At 45.1% G+C, this 26,366-nt stretch overlaps 1 protein-coding gene and 1 long non-coding RNA gene across 4 annotated transcripts in view; one reads left to right on the top strand and one right to left on the bottom strand.

The window, feature by feature from the left end:
- The window catches only part of LOC310707394 (acidic leucine-rich nuclear phosphoprotein 32 family member B-like), a 29,039-nt gene extending 22,570 nt beyond the window's left edge, over positions 1–6,469 (bottom strand). For 2 of the 3 annotated variants that reach the window (XM_083504562.1, XM_083504561.1), the window contains exon 1: positions 6,243–6,469. In XM_083504562.1, coding sequence (XP_083360688.1) covers positions 6,243–6,253 — 11 coding nt within the window. In that variant the 5' untranslated portion in view covers positions 6,254–6,469. Of the gene's footprint in view, positions 1–5,999; positions 6,120–6,242 lie in introns of those variants that run through there. The other variant, XM_083504563.1, reaches the window with a different exon arrangement.
- Positions 1–26,366, top strand: part of LOC310707521 — a 140,840-nt gene that overhangs the window by 108,687 nt on the left and 5,787 nt on the right. The window lies entirely within an intron of this gene.

Genomic DNA, 26,366 nt, shown 5'->3' with positions numbered 1-26,366 from the left:
CAAATATGAAGCCTGTTGTAGACTGGCTCTACAGATATGCGAAAGAGTAACTGGAGGGAAAGAAACAGGATTGAGCTACACCAGCTCCTGGCTGACAAAATTAAATCTCTAGTTTGTGTCTTGGGGTCAGGAAGGCACAAGTTTTCCCCTGGTCTGCACTAGCATGCCTTGATAGTCACCCTCTTCCACACCTATTTTGGAGGTCCAACATTTGGAAAGCTAGATAAAGCCATGGGAGATTCAGAGAGAGGAATCAGACATTAGATCTCCTTCTCCAAGTTCAGAGCTCTCTTTCTCTCCCCAAAACTGGAAGGAGAGAGCCAACGTATCCTATGGCCCCAGGGATGTATCTGGTTGAAAAGAATGCTAGACTAGAAAGGCCTTCGATCCAATCCAGCAGGGCTGTTTTTATGGAGACAAAGCTAGTGGTGGGGCCCTAGGTAAAGGGACCCCTGACCATTAGGTCCAGTCGTGACTGACTGGGGTTGCGTGCTCATCTCGCTCTTTAGGCTGAGGGAGCCGGCGTTTGTCTACAGACAGCTTCTGGGTCATGTGGCGAACCAGAGCAGCACACAGAAACACCGTTTACCTTCCCGCCGGAGCAGTACCTATTTATCTACTTGCACTTTGATGTGCTTTCAAACTGCTAGGTTGGCAGGAGCAGGGACCGAACAACAGGAGCTCACCCCGTCGCGGGGATTTGAACCGCCGACCTTCTGATTGACAAGCCCTAGGCTCTGTGGTTTAACCCACAGCGCCAACCGTGTCCCGGTGGGGCCCTACTTCCCCTTAATTGCATCAATGGATCTCCATGTGTATAATGCACAAAGGCTATAGATTGACCTGCCTTAAAGCATCTTCCTGGCCTGCCTTTCTGCCTGCTTCCTTCCCATCTGGCCTTCTTGTGTCTTCATAAACGAACACAGATGGCAAAATCACCACGAGCCTTCTCTGCACTCTTCTTATCCCATAAGGCTGCCTTAATACCTTTATCCATTGAAAGAAGAAAGAGAGTGCGAGACCATATCTGGAAAGCACAGGACATGGACAAGCCGAAGGTCAGAGGTTCCATCTCCAGCTAAAAGCATCACAGGCGGAAGTGCCGTGAGAGGCCTCTGGCTCAGATTCTGGGAACTTGCTCTCTTTCATACTAGACAGAGCTGAGCTAAATGGCGGCTGGGGAATTGGTGCTGTAGGGCAGGTATATAAAAGATACATTCAAGGTGAACAGCATTTCAGCCAGCAAGATGCTGAGCTTCGGCTGGTTGTATTTTCACACCTCATAATATTTTAAAACTCCAGGTAAGGTGATCGGTTCAGCTAGATGACAATTTCCCCCTCGCTCTCCTTTTTATTATTGCCTCTTAAGGGCGAGTTTAACTAATTGTGGCAGTAGAGGCAGGATGCAATTTAAAACAATTACAGCTTACCATATTTTAAACTACCTTAGCTTTCTGCCTAGATCAGAGAGCACTTTGGCTCGGTCTGAATCTCCAAACAGGCCCTCTGGGAGACGCGCTTTAGATGATATCAACCATTAAGTGGAGGGGAAAAAAAAAGATTCATGCTGTCTGTCTTGGCAGAGTTATTTCCCTCCTTTTGCCCACAGTGAAAAATTGGTTGTTACCATAAATCACAGGCCTTACTTCTAGAGAGGAATTCATACCACTAATGCTCTCACAGAAACCTGCTATGCTCATAGCTGTAGACCAGGAGTGGGAAACCTCAGGTCCAGGGAAGTGGTGTGTGTGTGAGTGGGTTATATGTGGCCCTCCAGTTCTTTCTATCTGGCCCTCAGGAATCTCTCTAGGCCATGCTCCGTCACATCCCACATCCCTCACTGGCTTGGCTCAGCCCTGTGCTTGCATGCTTTTGCCTGGCTGAAATATTGAACTGCAATAATGCCTCTTGTTTGGATAGAGAAAGGTGTGCAGTAATGGCTTGGATGCAGCCTGCTGTACAAAATCAAGAGACATATCTGTTGCTCCACTCACTTTTGCCTCTGGGCACACTTACCGCTGGTATGTGGCCCTGAAAAGGTTCCCATTGAAGGAATATGGCCCTTGGGCTATAATATTTATCCCTCCCCTGTCCTAGGCCTTTCCCTCTTTCAGCCCCCTGGTAATTTGTAACAGGAGAGGTCTCTAGGTTGGGACTGCTGATATTAGAAGACTGCTGTAAGTGGGTCTCTGGGGACAAACCAGATGAGAGGCAGTTCATGTTCACAAGTGCCTGGTCATCTCTGTTTGGGTATATGGGTGTGTGTGTGTGTGCAGGGGGCAATTGCTTGGGCCACATCCATGAAGAGGCCACATCAGCATTGATAATCAACATTGGTAGATAGGGAGTGCGATGCTGTCGCCAATTCCCCTCCCCTCCCCACTGGCAAGAATCTCACTAACGAACTCCATAAGCCTAATTGGGGGGGGGGGAAATAATCACAAAACAAATTCAACTATAGGATGATAATGTCCCCTTGCCATGCGCTAACTAAATTAAACACACCTTAAAAACATCAACTGTAGCTGGTAGGTTTCACATCAACAATTAGGCTGCATGTTTTAGAAGTGGAATCGGGTACTCTCACACCTCATCAGCCAGAAAGCAATTGGTCCCCTCTCTGCGCTTTCTGCTTTTGCTGGGAGAACTCACTTATCAGATACTACAGAGGGATGTAAAAGATTTGAGACCACTGCACATAGAATCCTGAGGAGAATTGACAACAAGGAACTGGTTGAAGATTTTCCGCATGTTACCAGAGCTTTATGCCCTTATCTAGCTCTGCCCATTTGAAGGAGAAAAAACGTTCTCCAAATTATCCTTTATTAAAAATAGATTACGGTCAACAGCGCTGCACTCAAGACTGTCATTATCTTTTCTCTCCACAGAACTTCTGAGAAAAATTACTTTTGATAATCGGCTGTCTGAATTGGCTGCCAAGTTATGTTGGATGGGTGAGGGGGGAGGGGAGGGGAGAGAAAAGAAGAAATCGTAAGATTTACAATAACCCAAATACAGTTTGTCATTATATGTAAAAAAGAGAGAGAGGATCCTTTGCCATTGTTCTAGATGTTTATATTATGTGTTAAAACATGAAAAGAGGTTCCCATATGCTGAAGGACTGGAAGTGTGCACCACATTACAAGTGAATCCAATATAGTATTGAATATAGTAATATATGGTGTCTGAAAATATTATATACATATTTGGGTGGTTTTTTTTCCCCAGTGGAGAGAAAAATAATATTGACACATGGTACTGTGGGAAGGAAGGAGGTTTCAAATAAACATTCAGCCCCTCTCAGTGTCTTAAAAGGGGCTTGTAATCACCACTCACTGACTACAGTAACAAGCAATTGCTTGGATGTGTGAATGAGTCAGCACCCAATTTCATATCATTCAAAGTCAACTTTTTAATGGAGACAATTCATCTGTGAGTCACCCAATACTGAGTAATCCAATGACCGGAAACATCTTGTCCAATAGCCTCCCAGCAACTGCTGCATCCGTACAATACATTTAAAGCACCATCGTACCAATTTAGACAGTGATGGCTTCTCACAAATAATTCTAGGAACAGTATTTTATTAAGGGCGCTGAAAGTTGTTAGGAGGTTCCTATTACCTTCCCAGAGCTACAATTCCAGTATAGCCTCACAACCAATGCCTCTTCCCAGAAAACTCTGGGAATTGCCACTTTTTGAGGGGCACGGCGGTCTTTTAACTACTCTCAGCACCCTTAACAAACTACAGTTCCCAGAATTCTTTGGGAAGAAGCCATGACTGTTCGAAGTGGTCTAATAGTGCTATAAATGTCTGTTGTGGATGTGGCTTAAGAGCCACCCTCTGGGGCAGCAGAGAACAAGCCTTTGTCCTTTTCTGTCTGATAGCCCTAGGATGTCCTCCTTCAATTTTTCTGAGGGACGAGGGAAAACATTTGAAAAGAATCAGGGTCATCTGAGACCACAGGGGTGGATTCTCCAATAGCAAAACCCACAGAGCTAAGAAACGTAAATCACACAGCAGTGGAACTCCAGCATTGTGGCTGAACACCAACTCCATGTGTGAAAGAAACAAAGAGCGGCAGGCAATCCAGGCAGGGGGTTATCAAGAGAAGGATAACATAGCAGCTCTTCCTATTTGCACTGTGCTCTTGCTCTACATGAGCCAACTTACAATCACCAGATAGAATCAGAGGGCTGTGTGTAGCACTTGGTTTTTTGCAATCTCAGTGGCAGGGATGAATGGAAAAACAATGCATTGCTGTAAATGACTAGTAAATGTGAGGGATGTGAGGACTGGGAGGGATGGCTTGCGGGGTTAGGACTGCTAGCTTTGAAATACAAAATTCAGATGCCAGGGCAGGGCATGAGGACAGAGCCCAAAGCAGGCTGCTGGAAGGGTAGAGTTGGACACTTGTTCATCCCCAAAAAAAGAGGGCAAATGATGACACGGATCTGCATAACATTTGGATATGCTAATGCTTATGAAGATCAAACCTATCCGTTCTTAAGGAAATCAGCCCTGAGTACTCACTGGAAGGACAGATCCTGAAGCTGAGGCTCCAATACTTTGGCCACCTCATGAGAAGAGAAGACTCCCTGGAAAAGACCTTGATGTTGGGAAAGATGGAGGGCACAAGGAGAAGGGGACGACAGAGGATGAGATGGTTGGACAGTGTTCTCGAAGCTACCAGCATGAGTTTGACCAAACTGCAGGAGGCAGTGGAAGACAGAAGTGCCTGGCATGCTCTGGTCCTTGGGTCACGAAGAGTCGGACACGACTAAACCACTAAACAACAACAATGCTTATGTAAGGATGCACATTTGTAAATGCTACAGTGAAAATACACGACCTCTCACCATAGCAGGGAAGAAGCTGTGCCTGCTCAATCTAACCATTGGTGGGCAACTTTAAGGTCCATCCTGCCCTCCTTTCTTCCCGTTCTTTATTTTTAAACTGGACTTGGACCAGACTGTAGCATATGTGTTACCAGCTAAATAAGTGCCACATGGCCCCTTCAAGAGAAGCAACTTTGACCAGAAGACCAGCTCCTGGAGAGCTAACCCAGTGGTGTGGCCTGGCTCCCAGGCCTCATGAAGAATAAAGTCTGCTATAGCATTCACTCAGGTTTTAGTGAGTTTCTGCGAAAACAGCAGAGGACGAAACACAGAACCACCCTTCCAATACAGGGCTGTACTTTAGCGCCTGGCCTCCCTAGGTGGAGCCCAATTCTTTTAGGTAGGTTTGGGGGCTAGCGAGCCCAGAGTTTGGTTGTGTGGCCAGTGCAGTTCACCCAAAATATACCGCTTTAAAAGTCAAGCAGGTTAGGGAGGAAAAACAACAGCAAGCCTTCCTTATTTATGTTCTGGCAAGTACCTGAAAGCAGAACAACTAAAGAAACCTGCGTGTTATTTTCTGGTCATTTGACCATTATGTGAGATGGGATGGAAATAAATAGCTGTGGACCCTCGTCTATGAAGGCCTACATTACACCAAAGTCCTTTCAACACTCCACAGTGACTGCTATTTTTCTTTTTTTATTCTTATTTTGTTCTGACCCTGCTGTTCTGGTGATCGCAGCCATCTCTCTCCTGCTAGCTTAACAACCCAGCTGTAGCTTGGCATACTTTAGAGGTGCACATTCCAGGTCTCGCCACCACCACCACCGACATTTGAGCCATTAGACACAGCAATATATCTTTTGGGGCTTCATTAGAGGCTCCAACTATTATAACAGAACCATTTGAGAGCAATTTTACCAACGCACATACCTTTCCAACGTGTGGCCACACAGTGAAGGATTATCCTAACATTGCGGCATTCATTTCTTTGCTGCACAGAAAATGTCTCTGACTTGCAATTCAGGCCCAATTAGCATAATTAGCCATATCGCATACAATTAGCCATTGCCGGCGGATGCAAAACGCGGACACCAGGCTAGTCGTCAATAATGTTAACGACTGTACATTTAATATCGCATTTGAGAGGCTGTTTGTACCTGCTTTTCATAAATAATCCATTTCTTCGAGGATGCTATTTGTCTTCAGTAATGAATAAGTGACATATTTCTCCTTTGCTTTCCCAGCACGCAGAACCAGCCTCAGCCATTCAGTGACTGCTAACTGTGCGTTAATATACAAAAAAGGAGATACTCAATCCTGTAACCCTAGCTCGGTTTTTCTAAGTGTGTCAAGTCAATAGTGCAAAGACTAAAGTTACTCGCCTACTTTCAGCTGCCTACCTTTCAGACATGTTGCGCGGCTGCGTGAAGCTTTCAAGGCTCCCATGAAGCTATTTGCCTTCCGAAAAAGCATCTCCCCCCATCTTTCCTCTTCCTGGCTTTGCAACACGGCATCCCTTTGACAGAAACACAAAAACCCCTTTGGGGTCTTGGCTGGAACTCTTTGGATTCAGTGTCGCTAAGGAGACAGCCTGCTCGACTCGCGATGCTCGTCCACCTGAAGGAGGTACTGTTACCAATCTCTTAAGTGCATCGAAGGATTTCCTGTGTGGTTCCAGCCAATAGCAAAGAACCCTTTATTTCTTCGGGAGTTTTCTAGAGGCTGACAACACACACGAGGTTATACATGATTCATCAATGGGATAAATCTGCCACGTTCTCAATTATTTCCAGATACTAGCATTTTTTATTACCTGATTAAAGAGGAATGGCAGAGTAGCAGTTAGGTTTTGCCAGGGGGCCATTTTGAGAACGGATTAGAGCAGCCAACCCAGCTTGGTGCCTTCCAGAAGTTTTGAACTACAACTCCCATCCTCCCTGGCTGGCTGGAGCTGATTGGAGTTGTGGTTCAAAATAACTGGAGGGTATCAGCTTGGGGAATGTCGAATTAGAGTATGGAGGATCAAGACCGAAGTCCCTGTTCTCCAAAGTGTATTGTGGCAGAGTGTGTGGTCTGCCTGGGTAGCTCAGGCCTGGTTTGCTCCAAGAAAACACACATGGCAAAAAGGAGCACTGGGCCCTGGTGGGCAGCCCCCTTACCCGCTTGTGTTTGGCCAAGCAGATAACCAGCCAATCAGGTCATTTTTCATAATTAAAAATATATATGATTTTTTTCTTCTTCATTTCTCACTTCCCTCTGTGGCCCTCTAGCCTCGTGCTATGGCCCTCCACTTTCGCAATTTTCACCTGTGGCCTCCTTGGAATATCCTAGGGTCTCCCAGGGGGCTATATGGCCTTCGATTGGGAAACACTGGGTTAGAACAAGGTGCTGATAACACCAAGGTAGTAGGTTCAATCCCCATATGAGACGGTTGCATATTCCTGCACTGTGGGGAGTTAGACTAGATGATCCACAGGGTTGCTTTCAACTCTACATTCTATGATTCTATGACAATTGGCCTACCTGCTAGCTCTTCCATTTACTCTACAATCCCTACAATGTGGAGGAACAGAAATAGTAGTAGTAGTAGTAGTAGTAGTAGTAGTAATAATAATAATAATAATAATAATAATAATAATAATAATAATAATAATAATAATTTATTAAATGTACTCTGCCCATTTGTCCGGGCCTCCCCAGCCACCCTGGCTGGCTGCCAACAGAATATTATAAACACGATAAAACATCAAACATTTAAAACTTCCCTAAACAGAGCTGCCTTCAGATGTCTTCTAAAAGTCAGATAGTTGTTTATTTCCTTGACATCTGATGGGAGGGCATTCCACAGGGCAGGCGCTACTACCGAGAAGGCCCTCTGCCTTCAGACATGCAATAGCTCTGGTATAAATATGCCGCAATGAAGCTGCTTTGGTTAGTTATAGAATACATGGAGTCCAGGAGCAGGGAATCTACGGCCATTTCCCATCAGCCATTGACTATGCTCTCTGGGGCTGATGGGAGTTGGAGTCCAGCAGTGTCTGAAGGGTCACAGGGTCTGTATTAGTGTAAAATAAATAAATAAATTCGACACCCACAAAATTTATAATCAGGACTGAGTGGGACCCTTGACTTGATTAAGGCTGAGTGGGCGCCTTGATATGATGGGTTTGCTGTGATTATATATTTTAAAAAGTCAATGGAAAATGTTAACCTTTTGCATGTTTTTCTCTAGGCCATGTTAATAGCTTATTAGCTCATTATCTACTTATGTGTTGGACGGCTCCGTTAACTGAATTACATTTATTGATCAAATGAACTGTGTTTTGCAAAACAAATACTTAACTACAGGGTTTTTTGACTTTTGAAAAAACAACAACAAAATAGCATGCTAGCTTAGCACCCAATCACATGGGCACAGATTTGCCTGTATGTTCATTTTTTCACCTTGCAAAAATAGATTTAATAAATGCAGTTGCAAAGCCGCTCGAGGAATGCATCTATTGCATTGTTATTTTGTCTTACGTTTCTCTGCTCCACAATTCTTTCCTAACAACAACTCTGAGTAGGTTACACTGAGAGGTACTGACTGAAGCAGTCATGTAGTGAGCCTTATGCCTGAGTGGGGATTTCACCACAGGTATAGCCCGATAGAGGAAGGTGAGTGATGTCAGTCAAGAGGTGTCCACAAATCGGCATGCATGCAAATGCTCTATCAGATTTTGATTTCCTCATCCCTAGGCCTGAACTGAGCTAAATGCCTGAGCAGCCACAAGAGGAGAGGAAAACCAACATCTGTATTGTGGGGAATGATGCCACTAGGAAGGCTAGGGCCTAAGGCACGACCCCTATTGGTGACCCCCAGGGGAGCTCCTAGTTGATGTGCATCAGCAGGACTTCCCCTACAGGTGGTTAACCCTTCCCGGACTCCTTGCAGACAGGCTGGATATAGTCAGTTAGATCCAATGCCTAAGCTAGGGTTACCAGACGTCCCGGGTTTCTGGGGACAGTCCCTGGATTTGCAAATCTGTCCCCAGACAAATTCTGTCCCCAGAATTGCAAATCTGTCCCCGGGAAACTTGGCAGCGGCAGCCTCAGTAGCCCAGAACCAGCCTGCTGGTGCAGTTGGCTCTGGCTGACTTCAGGAGCTGCTCGCTGCTGTGACGCCCGCCATTTTTCCTCTCCGGAATGGCGGATGCCACAGCAGTGAGCAGCTCCTGAAGTCAACCAGAGCCAACTGCGCTACCAGGCTGGCTCCGGGCTGCTAATTGCCGCTGCCACCACCACTGCAAAAGGGGTACGGGGGTCATTCAGTGGTACAGATCTCCTGCCCCCTTCCCCCTTTGTTTTGATTGATCGGGGGAGGCTTGGGAGTTGCAGGCGGGTGGGCTGGCGTTGCCCATTTTTTTTTAAACTCTGCACATTTATGTTTCACAGGGTGCAAAAGAAGGGCTTTGCATGTTTATACAATATGCACATGTGCTTGGGCATAGGGTCTTTTGCCTCACCATCCCCACTACTGACTCCCTGTTGCTACTCAGCTTCAAAAAAAGTGTGCCCGGATTCATTGAAAAAAATCTGGTAGCCATAGCCTAAGCCAATACTGTAACCAATAAAGTTGTGGCCTTTTTTAGCCCAGTAACCTTAAATATTTGAGTCATGTGTCTTTATTCTACCAAGGGGGGGGGGCGATCAGGACCTTGCCATGCAAGGCCACTTCCTCCTTAAGGAGGAGGTGGTGTTGCGGGCTCTCACGACCCTCCCACGTGCGCAGGGGGTGGGTAGCCAGCCCTGCGCGACTGGGGGATTCCCGGCTGCGTCACTGGCCAGGCCGACCAATCCGGTTGGTCTGGGGTGTGTACCCAGCCCAAAAAAGGCAGGACATCTGGGAGATCTCTCTCTTTCCTGCTTCCAGCTGCTCCGGTTTTCCCACCCTCCCGCCCTTTAAGGTTTTCATTTCTTTTGGCATTGCTATGGACTCCAGTTGGTCGCCGCTGAGGGGCCTGGTAGGAATTTTTCCACTTGGCAAATTGGCACCAGCCACTTGGTTTTCGTCTACCTCATAGCAAATTGTCACAACTTTTAAGGTTTGGTGGTTAGGTGTTGGAATGTTTCTGGAGAAGAGAAGAGTGGAGGTAGTGCCATCACCTGTCCCACATAGTGAAGGGTATTCTGTTAAAGGATTCCGGGGGCCGTGGCCCTGTCTGAAGCCTCTGAAGGTTAGGGCCTAAGGCACAACCCCTATCAGTGACCCCTGGGGGAGTTCATAGTTGATGTGCATCAGCAGGACTCCCCCTACTGGTGGTTAACTCCTTCCTGAACTCTTTGCAGACGGGCTGGAGTCAGATATACCACTCATCACCTGTAACCAATAACCACCTGTGGCCTTTTTTTAGCCCATTAACCTTAAATATTTGTGTCATGTGTCTTTATTCTACCAGGGGGCGGTCGGTCGGGAACTTGCCATGCAACCTCCCTCACCCCCAATGCAAAACCCATTCACACACTGGTTGCTATGCAGTAACTAAGGCTTGAACTATTTCTTATCAAAGTTGATATATTCAGCACTGCTCACAACTAAGGTTTTCAATCCAATTGGGTTAAAAGCACAGCTTCCTTTTAAATGGATAGAATACAATGAAGAGGTTCGATACACATTTTCAAAAAGCATTATTTTTGAACACATCAGAAGCATAAATATCTCTAATAAACATTAACATATTTGATGGCCAAGTACACAAGTTCTGCTTATTAGCATTGCCAGTTTACTGAAAGCATGTTTAAAGATGCATTTTAATTGTAACACTTTCTCCTGGAAATTAGTCATGTCTTATTTCAAATTAGTCTCTTTCTCCTGATTCCCCCCCCCCCCAAGTCACATACCCTCTTTTTGAAGTCATGAATGGCCACGTATTTGCTTGGAGTACACTGCTCCATGGCAAATTATTTGGGGTTTTTTTCTACTTCTTGGTTTCGATGGTAAGACTTTTTCAAGCCTCCAGACTGCTTATTTTCATAGTACAATACTAATGTTGTGGTCTTATTACTGATAGTGCCGCTGCTGTTTCACTGTTATCGTAATTGTGTTCCGTGATTTGTAATGAAAAGTTTTGTTTCTTTTTATGTAAACACCTTTTGGGTCACTTTCAGCACATTCAATAAAAGCAATAAAAATAAAATAAGTAAGTCTCAGTGCACTTTGCTTCAAAGGAAGGGCAGCGTAATATTCACACCCCTTTCCCCCAAGGAGAGCAAAGCAATGCCGGTCTATTATATATAAACCATTTACATATATATTACATGCTTCATTGTGAATAATACAATTGCACTGTTTCTGAGTGGCTCTGTGAGTCTAAAGTTTCTCAAGGTCACTTTGGAACAAGACTGAGAGTTTCTAGCACTGAATTGAAAGGGAGAATCCATTTGTGCACTGGGCATTGTACTCATCTGCCGATGCACTAAGTATGCCCATGTTCATTGCTCCACGTATTTAATGACCTCACTTTGGGATTGTGCTCGTTCTGTAGTCTAGACTCTTCCATTAGCTTGTGTCCATCACTGTTGCTCTAACTTGCGAGGAAGGCCCTGGGGGAAGCTGCAGTCAGCGTCTTTGAAAGACAAAGTTGTAAGACGCCAGTCAGCTTCCCTTGGGCTACAAGAGCAGAAGCCAATGGAATATCTGAGTGTGTTGTTTTCCTGGTCGAAATGTGGGCTGATGCTGAGGCAGCAACATTCCCCTTGCCCCTCAATTATTTGTCATCTCCCCAACTGAAGCAATATTTAAAGAGACAACAATCTCACACGTCGCCAACAGACTGAACGCATTCGATGTTCAAAATAAAACATAGCAGTGTTCTGCTCCAGATACTTCATGAACAAAAGAGGAGTTTCTGTAACCTGTATGCGTTATACATGGTTCTGGCAGTTCCTTCACTGCGAGAAGTGAGGTTACAGGGAACCAGGCAGAGGGCCTTCTTGGTAGTGGCGCCCGCACTGTGGAACACGCTCCCGTCAGATGTTAAGGAAATAAACAACTATCTGACTTTTAGAAGACTTCTGAAGGTAGCCCTGAATAGGGAAGTTTTTGTTTTTGTTTCTTGAATTTTTAGATGCTTTATTGACAATCTTATATAACAAATATAGTGTACATTTTCTTAAATAAACAAAAATATAAACCGTATAAACAAAAAGCATATACAAGTGATTTTCTATATATTTACAGAAATTAAGCTTAATTTACGTATATTTTTACTACCTCTTATTTTCTTGTCTATTTACTAACATAAATTAAAAGAATATAATTGGGCTTCCTATCATTTCCCGGTGTGTACTCTCATTCTGATACTGAATGTACCTGTCATTATTAGCTTATTCTTTATATTTATTCTAATACATTCTTACAACAGTTTGTACGGTTTGTCTTATTTCTCATGAATAGGGAAGGTTTTTTTAGTGTTTTACTGTGCTTAATGTTTTTAATTTGTTGGAGGCTGCCCAGACTGGCTGGGGCAGCCCAGTCAGAGGGACAGAATATAAATAATACATTCTTTTTCTTATTTATCTGCATAAAGTATTCTGCACATTTCTGCTGTTTGGGTATGCTGAGAGTTGTTAGCAGACCCCTATTCCCCTCACGGGGCTACCACTCCTAGAGTCCATTCCCATCTGCAGGGAACTCTGGGAATTGTGGCTGTGTGGAGAAAATGGGGGTCTTCTAACGATTCTCAGCACCTTTAACAAACTACAGCTCCCAGAATTCTTTGGGAGAAGCCACGACTGATTAAAGTGGTAACCTGGTGTTTTAAAATTATGTTGTGAATGTGGCCAGACACAGCACAGCACAATTCCTCAGTGCTCTAAAGCAGGGGGTGGGGGGAATCTTTTTCAACCTGAGGACCACATGGGAGGAGCAACAGATGTGATTCTTTGCATAGTAGGCTAAGCTCCATCCAGACAAAAGCCAGAAGTTTTTACTTGTGCACAGTTCTCTGATCCATCCACAGCAAGCAAGAAAGAAAAACTGTCACAGTCCAAGTACATATTCTAGTCACACAAAGGCATTCGAAGAGGGCATAGAGCAGGCATGTCCTAAGTCTGTTTTGGGGACCTAATCTGGCCCAGTTGGTTTAATCCGACCCCTGTGGCAGTTTATTTCCTGGGGGTAAAATCCTTTAAAAACTCCAACCCTAACTTCAATCCTAAAAAAAGGTCAACAACTTTGGTTGGCCCCCACGGCCCTTCTCTTCATCAAATCTGGCCCTCTTTGAAAAAAGTTTGGACACCACTGGCATAGAGCAAAGCCAGGTGTGGCCACAGGAAGGACCACATTTGGCCTCCAGGGCTGGCATTCCCCACCCCTGCTTTTAAAGGGACACAGAAGGAGAAAGAGCATGCCAAACTCTTACTGCACTGAAAAATTTCCAGCCCGAAGCACTGTGCAAATTGAGGCGCAGAAGGTGTCCCTTTTGTTCACCGCAATTTACAAAGGGCTGAAAACCCCTTTGAACTATGGTTTGTAAAAAAGTAATTTTGCTTCTTAGGGCACAGTGACATCTGGTGGTCTATACCTCTTAAGGCTATGAGCATCGATTACTTTCCCTTTGGTTTTCCATCAACCTATTTTAAGGCAGTGGGTGTGATTCTCCATTGCAGTCCTGCATAGGCCTCTGCTATCTCTGAGGCAGGGAGGGGAGAGGGCTTTGTCTTTTAGGATCACTAGCACTTCTCTTTTTTCTGCCAAGGGGATAATGTGGGGGGTGGGGGCTGCACGCTGGCAATGGGCAGGGCCAGATCCGGAGGTGAATGGAGTCCAGGGCTACTCATGAGAAGACCACCCTCTTTTCAAATGTGAGTGGTGGACAGAGCCAAATCCAAAAAGATGCAGTCTCTCTCTCCTCTCGCCTCCCTTCCCCCTCTTTCTGTCACTCCTCCCTTCTCTCGCTTCCTCCCCATCCAGCAGGCTGCCAAAGAAGGGACAGATTGCTTTTGTCACAGCCCTGAATTACTTATGTAGAGAGGGCTTTCTCCCTCACTCTCATCACTCCTGAGAAGTCCCCAGGCTGGGGAAAAAGGCAACCCTCCTTCGCCTTTTCAGTGGCCTTTGAATGCAGAGTTTTGATATATTTGTTTGTTATCCTTTTTTTTTTGACCCTGCCCTTCCTTCAAAGAGAGCACAGGGCACTGTGCATACAACCTAACATAAGAACAAAATGTAACGTTGAAACAGTCCCTGGTTAAGGGAAAAACTCCTTTCTCACACAGTTCAAAGTAACAAAGTGTTTATTGGGTCCAGATACAAGACAAAGCTAAACACTTCTGTCTATTAGATACAGTTCTTCTGGTCTCTGTAGTTATGATACATATGTGCAGAGAGATCTACTAACGCTTTCACCATGCTGGCTCTGCGGTTCGAATCCCTGTGATGGGGTGAGCTCCCGTTGTTCTGTCCCAGCTCCTGCCAACCTAGCAGTTTGAAAGCATGGCAGTGCAAGTAGATAAATAGATACCACTGTGGTGGGAAGGTAAACAGTGTTCCTGTGAGAGCCAGTGTGGTGTAGTGGTTAAGAGCGGTAGTCTTGCAATCTGGGGAACCGGGTTCTCGTCTCCGCTCCTCCACATGCAGCTGCTGGGTGACCTTGGGCCAGTCACACTTCTCTGAATTCTCTCAGCCCCACTCACCTCACAGAGTGTTTGTTGTGGGGGAGGAAGGGAAAGGAGAATGTGAGCCGCTTTGAGACTCCTTAAAGGGAGTGAAAGGCGGGATATCAAATCCAAACTCTTCTTCTTCTTCTTCTTCTGTGCACTCTGGTTTCCAGCATGGTGTTCTGTTCCAGAAACAGTTTAGTCATGCTGGCCACATGACCTGGAAAGTTGTCTGTGGACAAACGCCAGCTCTCTCAGCCTGAAAGCGAGATGAGCGCCACTCCCTATAGTCACCTTTGACTGGACTCAGCCATCCGTTTTTTAACCTGCTGCGTAAAACCCACAGCCTCTTCCTCTCACTCTCACAGATTCAGAGTCAGACCCTGACAGCAAACAGGACAGGACACAAAAATGCAACAGTATTCAACCTAACAGATATAATGAAAGCAGTGCCCTAGAGCAGAGCTTTCCAAACGGTGTGTCACAACATGTTAGTGTGTCAGCTGCAGTGTGTAGGTGTATCATACAAACACTCTTATAAGGGTTTGCTAGTAAAACTGAATGATTGTGTTGCCAAATGAGGCACGTCTAAAAAGTGTGTCACCATCATGAAAAGTTTGGGAAGCTCTGCCCTAGAGACTATTATACCCATCTCTGCATTCCTGTACTAATGAGTGAGGTGAATGATTCAGTAAGTCATACTGTGGCGTTTGCCCTCCTAGGTGGGTCCTAAGGAAAGGGTTAAATGAGTGTGAAGTGATTGGCCAGTGGGAACCCAAGGGGAGGAATTAGAGTGAGAGTTGGAGTTGTTTGGAAGTCAGTTGGGAGTTGGAGAAGGAAGAGGGAGGATAAGTCTGTGGGTTGGTCGAGTTTTGATGTGAGAGAGTGAGAGAAACTGATAGGAGGAGTCAGATAGACAGTTGGGATAATCAGTTAGCAGTTATTAGGAAGGTATAGGCCGGTACAGAAACCAAGGATAAGAAACTGACAAGAAAAATTAACTGAAACCATAAACTTGTTCATGCTTATAAAATAAACTTGATTATTTGTTTTAATGTTAACAACTGTCTGGACTCAGTGTGTACCTGAGAGAAACGGGTTGGTGGTAGCGGGGAAGTGATCATAGTGGTGGCACAGGGATCAATAGACCGTCAAACGTCCGGGGACCCTGTGTGATTGCCACACATACATTTGACCTTGCTCTGTTTCTGTGGTAACCCAGTGCACCTGCTCTCTTACCTCTGAAGATCCAGACCTGCAGTGTGTGTGTGTGGGGGGGCGATGTGCTAACTCAAGACATGACACCAAGCACTTTGATATTGAACCCATTGTTCACATTGCACCAACAACCTCCACCCTCAACCAGCATGTGGACCTTGACAGGTTACCCCAAGGAAATATGGCTGCTGCTGGATTAAGCACTTCTTAGTGGCACCCACACCAGCCTTCATTCAGGCAGAGGTTTTGAGCATCCCCTGCTAGCTGATCCTTCCAGATGGAGATGCTAGGGAGTGAACCTGGGACCTTCTGCATGTGCTTTGCAACTGAATTATTGCCCCCAAGCAGCACAGAACATATTTTATTTAAACTGGGATGGTGAGGGTTTTTTAGGAGGGTCATACTCCACGGTTTAAGGGAGGCGGGTGGTGCTTTGGGTTAAACCACAGAGCCTAGGACTTGCCAATCAGGAGGTTGGCAGTTCGAATCCCCGCGACGGGGTGAGCTCCCGTTGCTCGGTCCCTGCTCCTGCCAACCTAGCAGTTCGAAAGCACGTCAAAGTGCAAGTAGATAAATAGGTACCACTCTGGCGGGAAGGTAAACGGCGTTTCCGTGCGCTGCTCTGGTTCGCCAGAAGCGGCTTAGTCATGCTGGCCACATGACCCGGAAGCTGTACGCCGGCTCCCTCGGCCAATAAAGCGAGATGACCGCCACAACCCCAGAGTCAGCTACAACTGGACCTAATGGTCAGGGGTCCCTTTACCTTTACTCCACGGTTTAGTTAGCTGGATCCTGCCCTCCTCCCCAAAGTTATGGTTGAATTGCAATACTTGCTTCCTCAAGCTCCAGTGGCAGTCTTGTTGTAAGATTACGCATTTAATCATGGCGGGAATGGATTACTTCCTTGATCTTGCTATCAGGGCTCTAACAAAGGCATAACATACATTGATCCAGCTTCTGCAAAGGTTTGATATGACTCAGCAAGACTGTCTTGATGATAAATGTTGGTGAGAAGGGGAAAAAACATCTGGAGAAACACAAGCACAACACATTTGAACTAAACGATCACTTACTCATTTCTGTCACTGTATGACTCCTGGTCTCACAAGCATTCATTTTATACATTGAGATAGACATTTATTTGCTGGAGTCAATGAGAATCTTGCCCTGTTTGTCAACCCTGTTTTTATTGCCGTTTGCAGCTTTCTAATGTTCATTTTCAAATCAGGATGCGAATAATTTTCCCTGCTTCAGAGATTTTCCAATGACTGTTTATACTGTGGAATTTACAGACTTGGAAGAACTGTCAAAATGCAACCACCACAAAATAATCACAGGCTTGTAAGTGGTTTAATGATGGATACGTATGGTTGCTATGCCGCCAAATGCAAGACATTGCCCTAGAATTCCATGTACACTCCTATATATACACGGAGATCTTGAAGAAGCAAGCTTCTCTGTTCATTTCAGTACAGAGGACAGCATGGAAAATATCTGCATGTGCAAAGGTCTCCCGCCCCAACGGTTGTTAAGTCAGGAAATATTTGCAGACATGAACTCTTTATGTGCATTGTAGCACCAGCTTCATTATGGATTTAACCAGGGCAACTGTAGAAAGATTAGATTAGTTATTGGCATCCATCTGTCTAGGGAGACAAAGGAGGAGTGCACCTTTGGGATGAAGTCAAAGTCAAACTGTTGGAAAGTTACAGTGTTGGAACACACCTGGGGGGCACACGCAGCCCCCGGAATGAGACAAACCTCTCCAGGCATCTTCCTTATGAAGCGCACCTCAGGATGTCCATAAATCTTCAGCCCCGGCATGCTCACTCAGCAGAGTTTAGCAGAAACGAACTGGAGCATCGGTGTGTGCATTCTAAGTATTTATTAAGCAATATATACAGCACAAGGGATGCGGGTGGCGCTGTGGGTTAAACCACAGAGCCTAGGACTTGCTGATCAGAAGGTCAGCAGTTTGAATCCCCGCAACGGGGTGAGCTCCCCTTGCTTGGTCCCTGCTCCTGCCACCCTAGCAGTTCGAAAGCACGTCAAAGTGCAAGTAGATAAATAGTAGTACCGCTCCGATGGGAAGGTAAGCAGCGTTTCTGTGCGCTGCTCTGGTTCGCCAGAAGCGGCTTAGTCATGCTGGCCACATGACCCGGAAGCTGTATGCCGGCTCCCTAGGCCAGTAAAGCGAGATGAGCACTGCAACCCCAGAGTCGGTCACGACTGGACCTAATGGTCAGGGGTCCCTTTACCTTTACCTATATACAGCACAAAGCAATCATGGCATCTCTCCTCCTTCTTCTCCAAGAGAGAGGGAGAAAGTAACTACAAAAGTACAGTACAGCGGGAAAGATAAGTCTGGCTTCCTTTCTCACACTCTCCAAGCCTAGAAAGTAAACACAGACATGTAATATAACAATCACACACCCAGCAACGGAGGAGTGAAATGCTAACATACAGTGCTTACTGTGGATGTAGAGACCTATGTCGGAAAGGCATGTTTTGTTGTAGCTAGGATAAAAGAAGGCATCTGGCTGTGATGCTGCACATACATCATGATGTTTCTTCTGTCTCCGCTCCTCCCAGCGATCATTCCTTCTCTGGTCATAATAATAATAATAATAATAATAATAATAATAATAATAATAATAATAATTTATTATTTATACCCCGCCCTTCTGGCTGGGCTTCCCCAGCCACTCTGGGTGGCTTCCAAAAGAATATTAAAATACTATAATACATCAAACATTAAAAGCTTCCCGAAACAGGGCTGCCTTCAGATGTCTTCTAAAAGCCTGGTAGTTGTTGTTCTCTTTGACATCTGGTGGGAGGGCGTTCCACAGAGTGGGTGCCACTACCGAGAAGGCCCTCTGCCTGGTTCCCTGTAACTTGGCTTCTCGCAGTGAGGGAACCGCCAGAAGGCCCTCGGCGCTGGACCTCAGTGTCCGGGTAGAACGATGGGGGTGGAGACGCTCCTTCACAGCTATGGATGCATGATCTGACTGCCTGTGGTTGGTGTTGCCTGCCTTCATGTCATGTTTGCAGACATCTTTGTAACACAGATTTGGTTTGCCAATGGGCCTGGTGCCTGAAGCCAGCTCCCCAAAGAGCACGTCCTTGAGGACCCTGCCATCTTCCATTCTGTAGACATGACCAGGCCAGCATAGACATCACTGAGACAGGAGTGTGAATATGCTGGGAATGTAGGCCTGGAAGAGCACATCTTTGTTTGGGACTCTGTCCTGCCATGTGATGCCCAAAACCTTGCTGATGGCAGGTGCTGAGGCAATGCTTCTGGCAGCTGTAAGTTGCCCATGACTCACTTCCATAAAGCAACATGCTCAGCACACAAGTCTGGTAGACCTTCGTTGGGCGTTAGCATCAAATTCTCCCATACCTGGAATACACCAGAAAGAAGCAACACTGTGTGTTGTGGGGTGTGTTTGTCAGGGGTGGAGGAAGGGGGATGCGGTGGGTGTGGGCCTCCCCGGGTGTCATCACTGAGGGGGGTGACAAAATGCCAGGTGGCACTTACTTTGGGGCGCCCGAGCCATGCATCTCTCCTGGGAGTGACGCAGTGGCTTGGACGCCCACAGGCTCCACGCTGCCCCAAACAGCCCACCCACCGCCTCCCCTCAGCTATAGGGTGGCTGAGTGGGAGGAAGCAGTCAAACTCCTCGGAGGCCCCACAGAGCGTCCTGCCCCGGCTGGCCTCGCCCCCGCGGGCAGCTGGCCCCAACCCTGGGGCCCCAGGCACCCAATCGGCTTGCTCCACCGCTGGCGTTTGTGTGTGTCAATTTTATATGGAGGTCCGTTCTTAACCTGAAACTGTTCTTAACCTGAGGTACCACTTTAGCTAATGGGGCCTCCCGCTGTTGCTGCGCTGCCGCGCCACGATTTCTGTTCTCATCCTGAAGCAAAGTTCTTAACCTGAGGTACTATTTCTGGGTTAGTGGAGTCTGTGACCTGAAACGTCTGTAACCTGAAGCGTCTGTAACCCGAGGTACCACTGTACAATGTAGCTGCCAGTTCTGTTTAAAGATTTCTGTGCCAAAACGATCATATTGAAAGTTACTGAAATGCAAAAATTGAGATCCACAGCCCCACCCCACCCCCCAATGTAAGCAGGGTTACCTGTTGCGAGCTATGACAGAAGGAGCTTTAAATGCATGGTGTGTACACAGCCCAACAAAACATGAGTCCCTGAATCAAATTTTAAAGCCAAGGCTCCAGAACTACCTTTTCAAGCTCACTTAACCGTGATGGAGAAATGCTTCCCCTCACCTTATCCACGCAGTTGTAAGCACACATTCTGAGTTAAGAAGAATTGTAAGAAGGATAGATTTTCTTCCCTCTCTTTCAATACACATTTGGTGGTAGAAGGTGGGTTTTAAACTGTGTGAGCGACAAGGAACATGGAGCTGATGGCTGTGTGTTGTTGCGGGTTCATGAATCCGGAAGAATAGAATTATGTTCCTGCCTGGGCACATTAAGGCTGCCCTGTGCTCGTTTTCTTTATGGTGTTGCCAAGCACAAAGGATCCTTCCACAGATGAGAGGGCCCTTTGTCTACATAAAAGGTGTCCAGCAGAGTTGATGCAGTCTAGCATATCCTGAGCATTATTTTTTAAGGAGTTTCTATTGTGTCAGAATTTTTGCTTATTTAGTCAGGGCACAGTGCATGAAATGAGGCTCGGTTGATCCTCCTGTGCACAATTTAGGGGAACTGGACCCTGAAATCTGGATAGAAGCAGGAAATGCTTTGCCTTATGGCTTGCCGTTTGTTTGTTTGTTCATTTATGCATTTTTAGGCTGCCTGTGAGGGTGTAGTCCTCACACAGTGGCACACCTAGGACAGTCATGAAGCCTAAAATAACACCTTTGTATTAGAACAGCGGATTAAAACCAATGCTAAGGCTGAAATCGTTAAAAAAAATAAATCCACATAAGACATGAGAAAATAACTTCAGGCCAGGGCCAAGACACACTTGAGAGAAAACTGCCCCAAACAAATGGAATTTGAAGGCCCATTTGAAGGGGCAATGTTCAACTTAATTAGAAGGGAGTTCCACAGTTATGGGAGCCACCACTGAAAAAGCCCTGTCTCGTGTCCACCAATTAAATTGATTTTACAGTTGAGCCTCTGAGGCTGATCTTATGGTCCAGACAGGGTCATAAGTTCAAAATTATCTGGACCGAAATGGTGTAGGGCTTTAAAGGTTAACACAAGCCCTTAAACAGGGCTCAGGAATGCACTGGCCACTAGTATGAGTGTTAAATATTCCAACCACCTGGTCCCCACCAACATCTGGGGCTGCATTTTGCATCATTTGAAGTTTAGAAATCATCTCTGAAGGCAGCCCCATGTATAATATATTACAATAGAGCAGCCTGGATGTCTCCTGTCCACCACCGGAGCCACTGTGTGGTAAATACTCCAGTCACAACCATTTTTTCTGTGTACACAATCAGTTCACTGAACCTGATGCCAACTTTGTTTAAAATAACAAATGAGCCTCTGAATAAATCAGGTCTATTGATTTACTTCAGCTCTAGTTTCATGATAGTGAGTTATGTAAAAGTAGTAATGGACTACATGGGACATGTGTATCTGAAGAAGTGTGCATGCACACGAAAGCTCATACCAAGAACTAACTTAGTTGGTCTTTAAGGTGCTACTGGAAGGAATTTTTTTATTTTGACTATGGCAGACCAACACGGCTACCTATCTACAACTGGATACATGGGACTTGTTATTGTTTAGTTGTTTAGTCGTGTCCGACTCTTCGTGACCCCATGGACTAGAGCACACCAGGCACTCCTGTCTTCCACTGCCTCCCACAGTTTGGTCAAACTCATGTTAGTAGCTTCGAGAACACTGTCCAACCATCTCGTCCTCTGTCGCCCCCTTCTCCTTGTGCCCTCAATCTTTCTCAATATCAGGGTCTTTTCTAGGGAGTCTTCTCTTCTCATGAGGTGGCCAAAGTACTGGAGCCTCAGCTTCACGATCTGTCCTTCCAGTGAGCACTCAGGGCTGATTTCCATAAGAATGGAGAGGTTTGATCTTCTTGCAGTCCATGGGACTCTCAAGAGTCTCCTCCAGCACCATAATTCAAAAGCATCAATTCTTCGGCGTTCAGCCTTCTTTATGGTCCAGCTCTCACTTCCATACATCACTACTGGGAATACCATAGCTTTAACTATACGGACCCTTGTCAGCAAGGTGATGTCTCTGCTTTTTAAGATGCTGTCTAGGTTTGTCATTGCTTTTTCCCCAAGGAGCAGGCGTCTTTTAATTTGGTGACTGCTGTCACCATCTGCAGTGATCATGGAGCACAAGAAAGTAAAATCTCTCACTACCTCCGTTTCTTCCCCTTCTATTTGTCAGGAGGTGATGGGTCCAGTGGCCATGATTTATTTATTTTTTATGTTGAGCTTCAGACCATATTCTGCGCTCTCCTCTTTCACCCCCATTAAAAGGTTCTTTAACTCCTCCTCACTTTCTGCCATCAAGGTTGTGTCATCTGCATATCTGAGGTTGTTGATATTTCTTCTGGCAATCTTAATTCCTGTTTGGGATTCATCCAGCACAGCCTTTCGCATGATGGATTCTGCATGTAAGTTAAATAAACAGGGAGACAATGTACAGCCTTGTCGTACTCCTTTCCCAATTTTGAACCAATCAGATGTTCCATATCCAGTTCTAACTGTAGCTTCTTGTCCCACATAGAGATTTCTCAGGAGACAGATGAGATAATCAGGCACTCCAATTTCTTTAAGAACTTGTCATAGTTTGCTGTGGTCAACACAGTCAAAGGCTTTTGCATAGTCAATGAAGCAGAAGTAGATGTTTTTCTGGAGCTTTCTCCATAATCCAGCACATTTGCAATTTGGTCTCTGTTTCCTCAGCCCCTTCGAAATCCAGCTTGCACTTCTGGGAGTTCTTGGTCCACATACTGCTTAAGCTTGCCTTGTAGAATTTTAAACATAACCCAAAAAAATGCTGTTGTTTTTGTTGATTATAATTTAGAAATTATTTATTGTAATTGTTAAGAGTGAATTTCTATTATTTGCTGATATTTAATTGTATTGTGAACTATTATATTCTAATGGATTATTGAATATTACTTCATTTGATATAAGTTGTGTATTTTAAATTTATGTTTTTGTTATGATTTTTTTGTATTGGATCAGTTTGTTATAAGGTGCGATGTCTTTGTTGTTTCTTCAGCTTGTGAAACACCTTGTGTATAGTAATGTAGAAAGGCGGTATACAAATTAAAAGCAAAATGAAAAATGAAATGGTACATGATTCAGCAAGTCAGCATCTGATACTCTCAGTTTCGATATTTGCTTCAAGATTAGCATATTTGATGCCGCTAATCCAATTACAGCAAAAAATATTCACTGCACCAAACATTCACATTGTTTCAACACTATTTAGCATTCTTTTATTCCTCTGTCTGCTGCCTCACGGTGCCATTATCATTTTCTTTTCCTTTACTGACCTTGGTCTCATTTACTCATACTTACATTGACTCTGATATGCTGTAATGACTTATGTGATTTTATGAACCTCTGTGACACCATCTTGTTGGATGTAGCATTAAAGTCATGTGAGTCACCACAGCCAATCAGAATAAACAGTTAGTGGGGGCAAATGAAGTCAAGGACAGTGAAGGGCGGTACAGCCCATGTACAACATGAGGTTCCCTTCAAGGAAGCCAAGTGGTTTATAATGGTTTTTTGCACTGAAATAACACGCCCAGGGCTTCTGAAGGAAATACAATGCCACTCCTCCAATGGCAGATAGATTTAAAGGCTGGATGAATCATGTCTGGGTCAGGATTTAAAAAGAGAAAACACAGGTGAGGGGAACCTTTGTCCCTTCAGATGTCGCTGAATTACAACTCCCAGCATGCCTGGTCATTGGCCACACTTACTGAGGCTGATGGGAGTTGTAGTTCAGCAACATCCAGAGGGTCAGAGATTCCTCACACCTGTTGTAGCAGACAAAATAGGAGGGCTTCTTTTAACAAAGACCCACCACCACCAGTTCACAAATCCTCATGCTTATATCTGTATACCTTTATGGTGAGCTCAGAAGCACGCTGGGGGTCACACGGCCCCTGCACCCTTCTCTGCCGATGGGTTCAGTTTGGGCCAAAGAGCTGAGCACAGGGCAGAGAAGCATGAGCACAAATCTCTCTCGACTTTTTCTTTCATTCAGCAAACCGGCTAAACCAGCCCTGGAGGACAGGGATAGGGCAGAGTTGAATTCCAGTCAATCTCTTGCTTTCTTCTGGAAGCCAAGACAAACTATTGTGATGCATTCAGTGATTTTGCAGTGTCGTTGAAGGCCTTAGCAGTTATTGGTTGGGCTGCCCTGGTGTCAGAGAGGTGGGGAGCAGGCAGAAAGGCATGTGGCTGCTCAGACTGTAGGGAGAGGCAAGGCAAGGGCTTGGAAAGGAGGGAAGACTACAGGCCTGGAAAACAAGTCAGCAGACCAAGGGGAGTAAGGTTGGGACTTAGGAGAGAAGAAACAGTGGGAAAATGGAGGGTGGGACCCTAGTTCAGTGGTAAAACATTTGCTTTGTGTTAAGTTGTGGGTGAACATATCAGACGACACAGCAATTCTTCAAACAGCTCTTGTTTATTCACAGGCCAGAACAGAACTGAACTGAAGGGTTCAGCCAGCCTGCTTATATAGAGCTCCACTACAACGCAACTGTAACACTTTCTGTAACTATCCAATCACTGAATGTCACTTTCAATCCCTTATTTGCATATGTGGACCTGAGTGAAAACTATCTACAGTATCCCCCTGCTGGCCCAGGGTGAGAATTTCAGTACATAACACTTTGTATGCAGAAAGTCACTGGTTTGCTATCTGCCTTGCTTCAGCATTTCTTGCTAAATGGATCAGGCAGCAAGTGATGGTCAAGACCTCTGGAGAGCTGCTGCCAGTATATCCTCTAGATCAGCGGTTCTCAACCTGCGGGTCCCTAGATGTTGTTGGACTACAACTCCCATCATCCCTGAGCTCCGGCCTTGCTAGCTAGGGGTGATGGGAGTTGTAGTTCAGCAACATCTGGGGACTCACAGGTTGAGAAAGGCTGTCCTAGATAGATAGATGGATGGATAGTCTTGAAGCAGATTGGACCTTTACACACATATTTTCTGCATTATGTAAGGCTCATGGAGATGTTGGTATTATGATGAGAGTAGTAAAAAGCTGCTATGGTACCAGAACTAAAGTGAAAGCATAACATGTTTCTGCCAACCAGCACTGGAAGTGTATCAGCATCCCCTCTGTGGGGAATCACTGGCGCAGGAGGGGTCCTGATTGCTCAATCGCCCCTCCCATATAAATAATGGTAATTCAAAGTCTACATTTTATGTAGGTCTGTCCACATGAAAAGTAAAACCAATTTAAAAACTGAAAAATTCAACTGTAAGGTCTAACAACTGTTGCTGGTAGATAGAAAAGCTGTACTCAGGGTTTTTTTTCTGGGGCTGATTCTTATTTTTGCGGGGGTTGTGTTTTTTCCTTCTTTCATTCATGCTGCTTGCTATCTGCCTTGCTTCATATGCTTTGCTGAAGCTCAGGACTAGGACGAGACCTGGCCTGCTGCCCTAAGATAGGTAGCTATGAATTTTTATTGATCTAATATTCTAGGGAACTTAAATTTGTTTCACATCTAGATGGACTGGAGGGAGTTAGGAGTGATGTTATTTACTTTGATTGATTGCTTTGCCAATGCTACTTATTAGTTCACATGCAAATCATATCCAATTGCTTTCAGCCTAATCATATTTTATCTTATTTTGCATTGATTCCTAGGAATTCAATTTTCTATGTAACTTCTCTATAAATTCTAGATCATTCGCAATTCTATTTCATATCATTTAATTCTATTAAGCTTTGGGTATCAGTAAACCCAGTGATTCATTTCAGTTACACTCGGTAGTCTGTGAGTTTGGTCTTTTTAAAAAATCACCTACATTTTACTCCCTATTCCACTGGGCTGCTAACTGAGCAAAACCAAACCTTGATTGTGGTCCAATGCATTGGCCCAGGTTTGGCATGGTATGCACTGATATTGACAGGATCACATGACTAACACCAGGAGCCACCTTTATCCCAACATGCATTGCTACAATATTACCATGTATGGTGGTCATTCTGCTCAGATCAGGCTGTGTCCCAGTAGAATCATAGAATCATAGAATTGGAAGAGACCACAAGGGCCATTGAGTCCAACCCCCTGCCAAGCAGGAAACACCATCAGAGCACTCCTGACATATGGTTGTCAAGCCTCTGCTTAAAGACCTCCAAAGAAGGAGACTCCACCACACTCCTTGGCAGCAAATTCCAGTAGTGGGTCTCCAGTGTCAACTGGAGAACAATTCATCTCATTAGTTACCCCGAAGTCTGTTCCCTTTAGGATTTTTTTTTAATAAAAAAAAACTAGGTTTAATTTTGCTTCTCATCCTGCCTTCGGTTCTTCTTTCCTTCTCTTGCTTTTTTTTTGTTGTTGGCACTAATTGCAGGAGACAGATGAGATAATCAGGCACTCCAATTTCTTTAAGAACTTGTCATAGTTTGCTGTGGTCAACACAGTCAAAGGCTTTTGCATAGTCAATGAAGCAGAAGTAGAT

Source organism: Podarcis liolepis (genome assembly GCF_965112155.1).
Source record: "Podarcis liolepis genome assembly, chromosome: 5".
In the NCBI taxonomy this organism is placed as follows: domain Eukaryota; kingdom Metazoa; phylum Chordata; class Lepidosauria; order Squamata; family Lacertidae; genus Podarcis; species Podarcis liolepis.
This window is presented reverse-complemented; position numbering and strand designations above follow the sequence as displayed.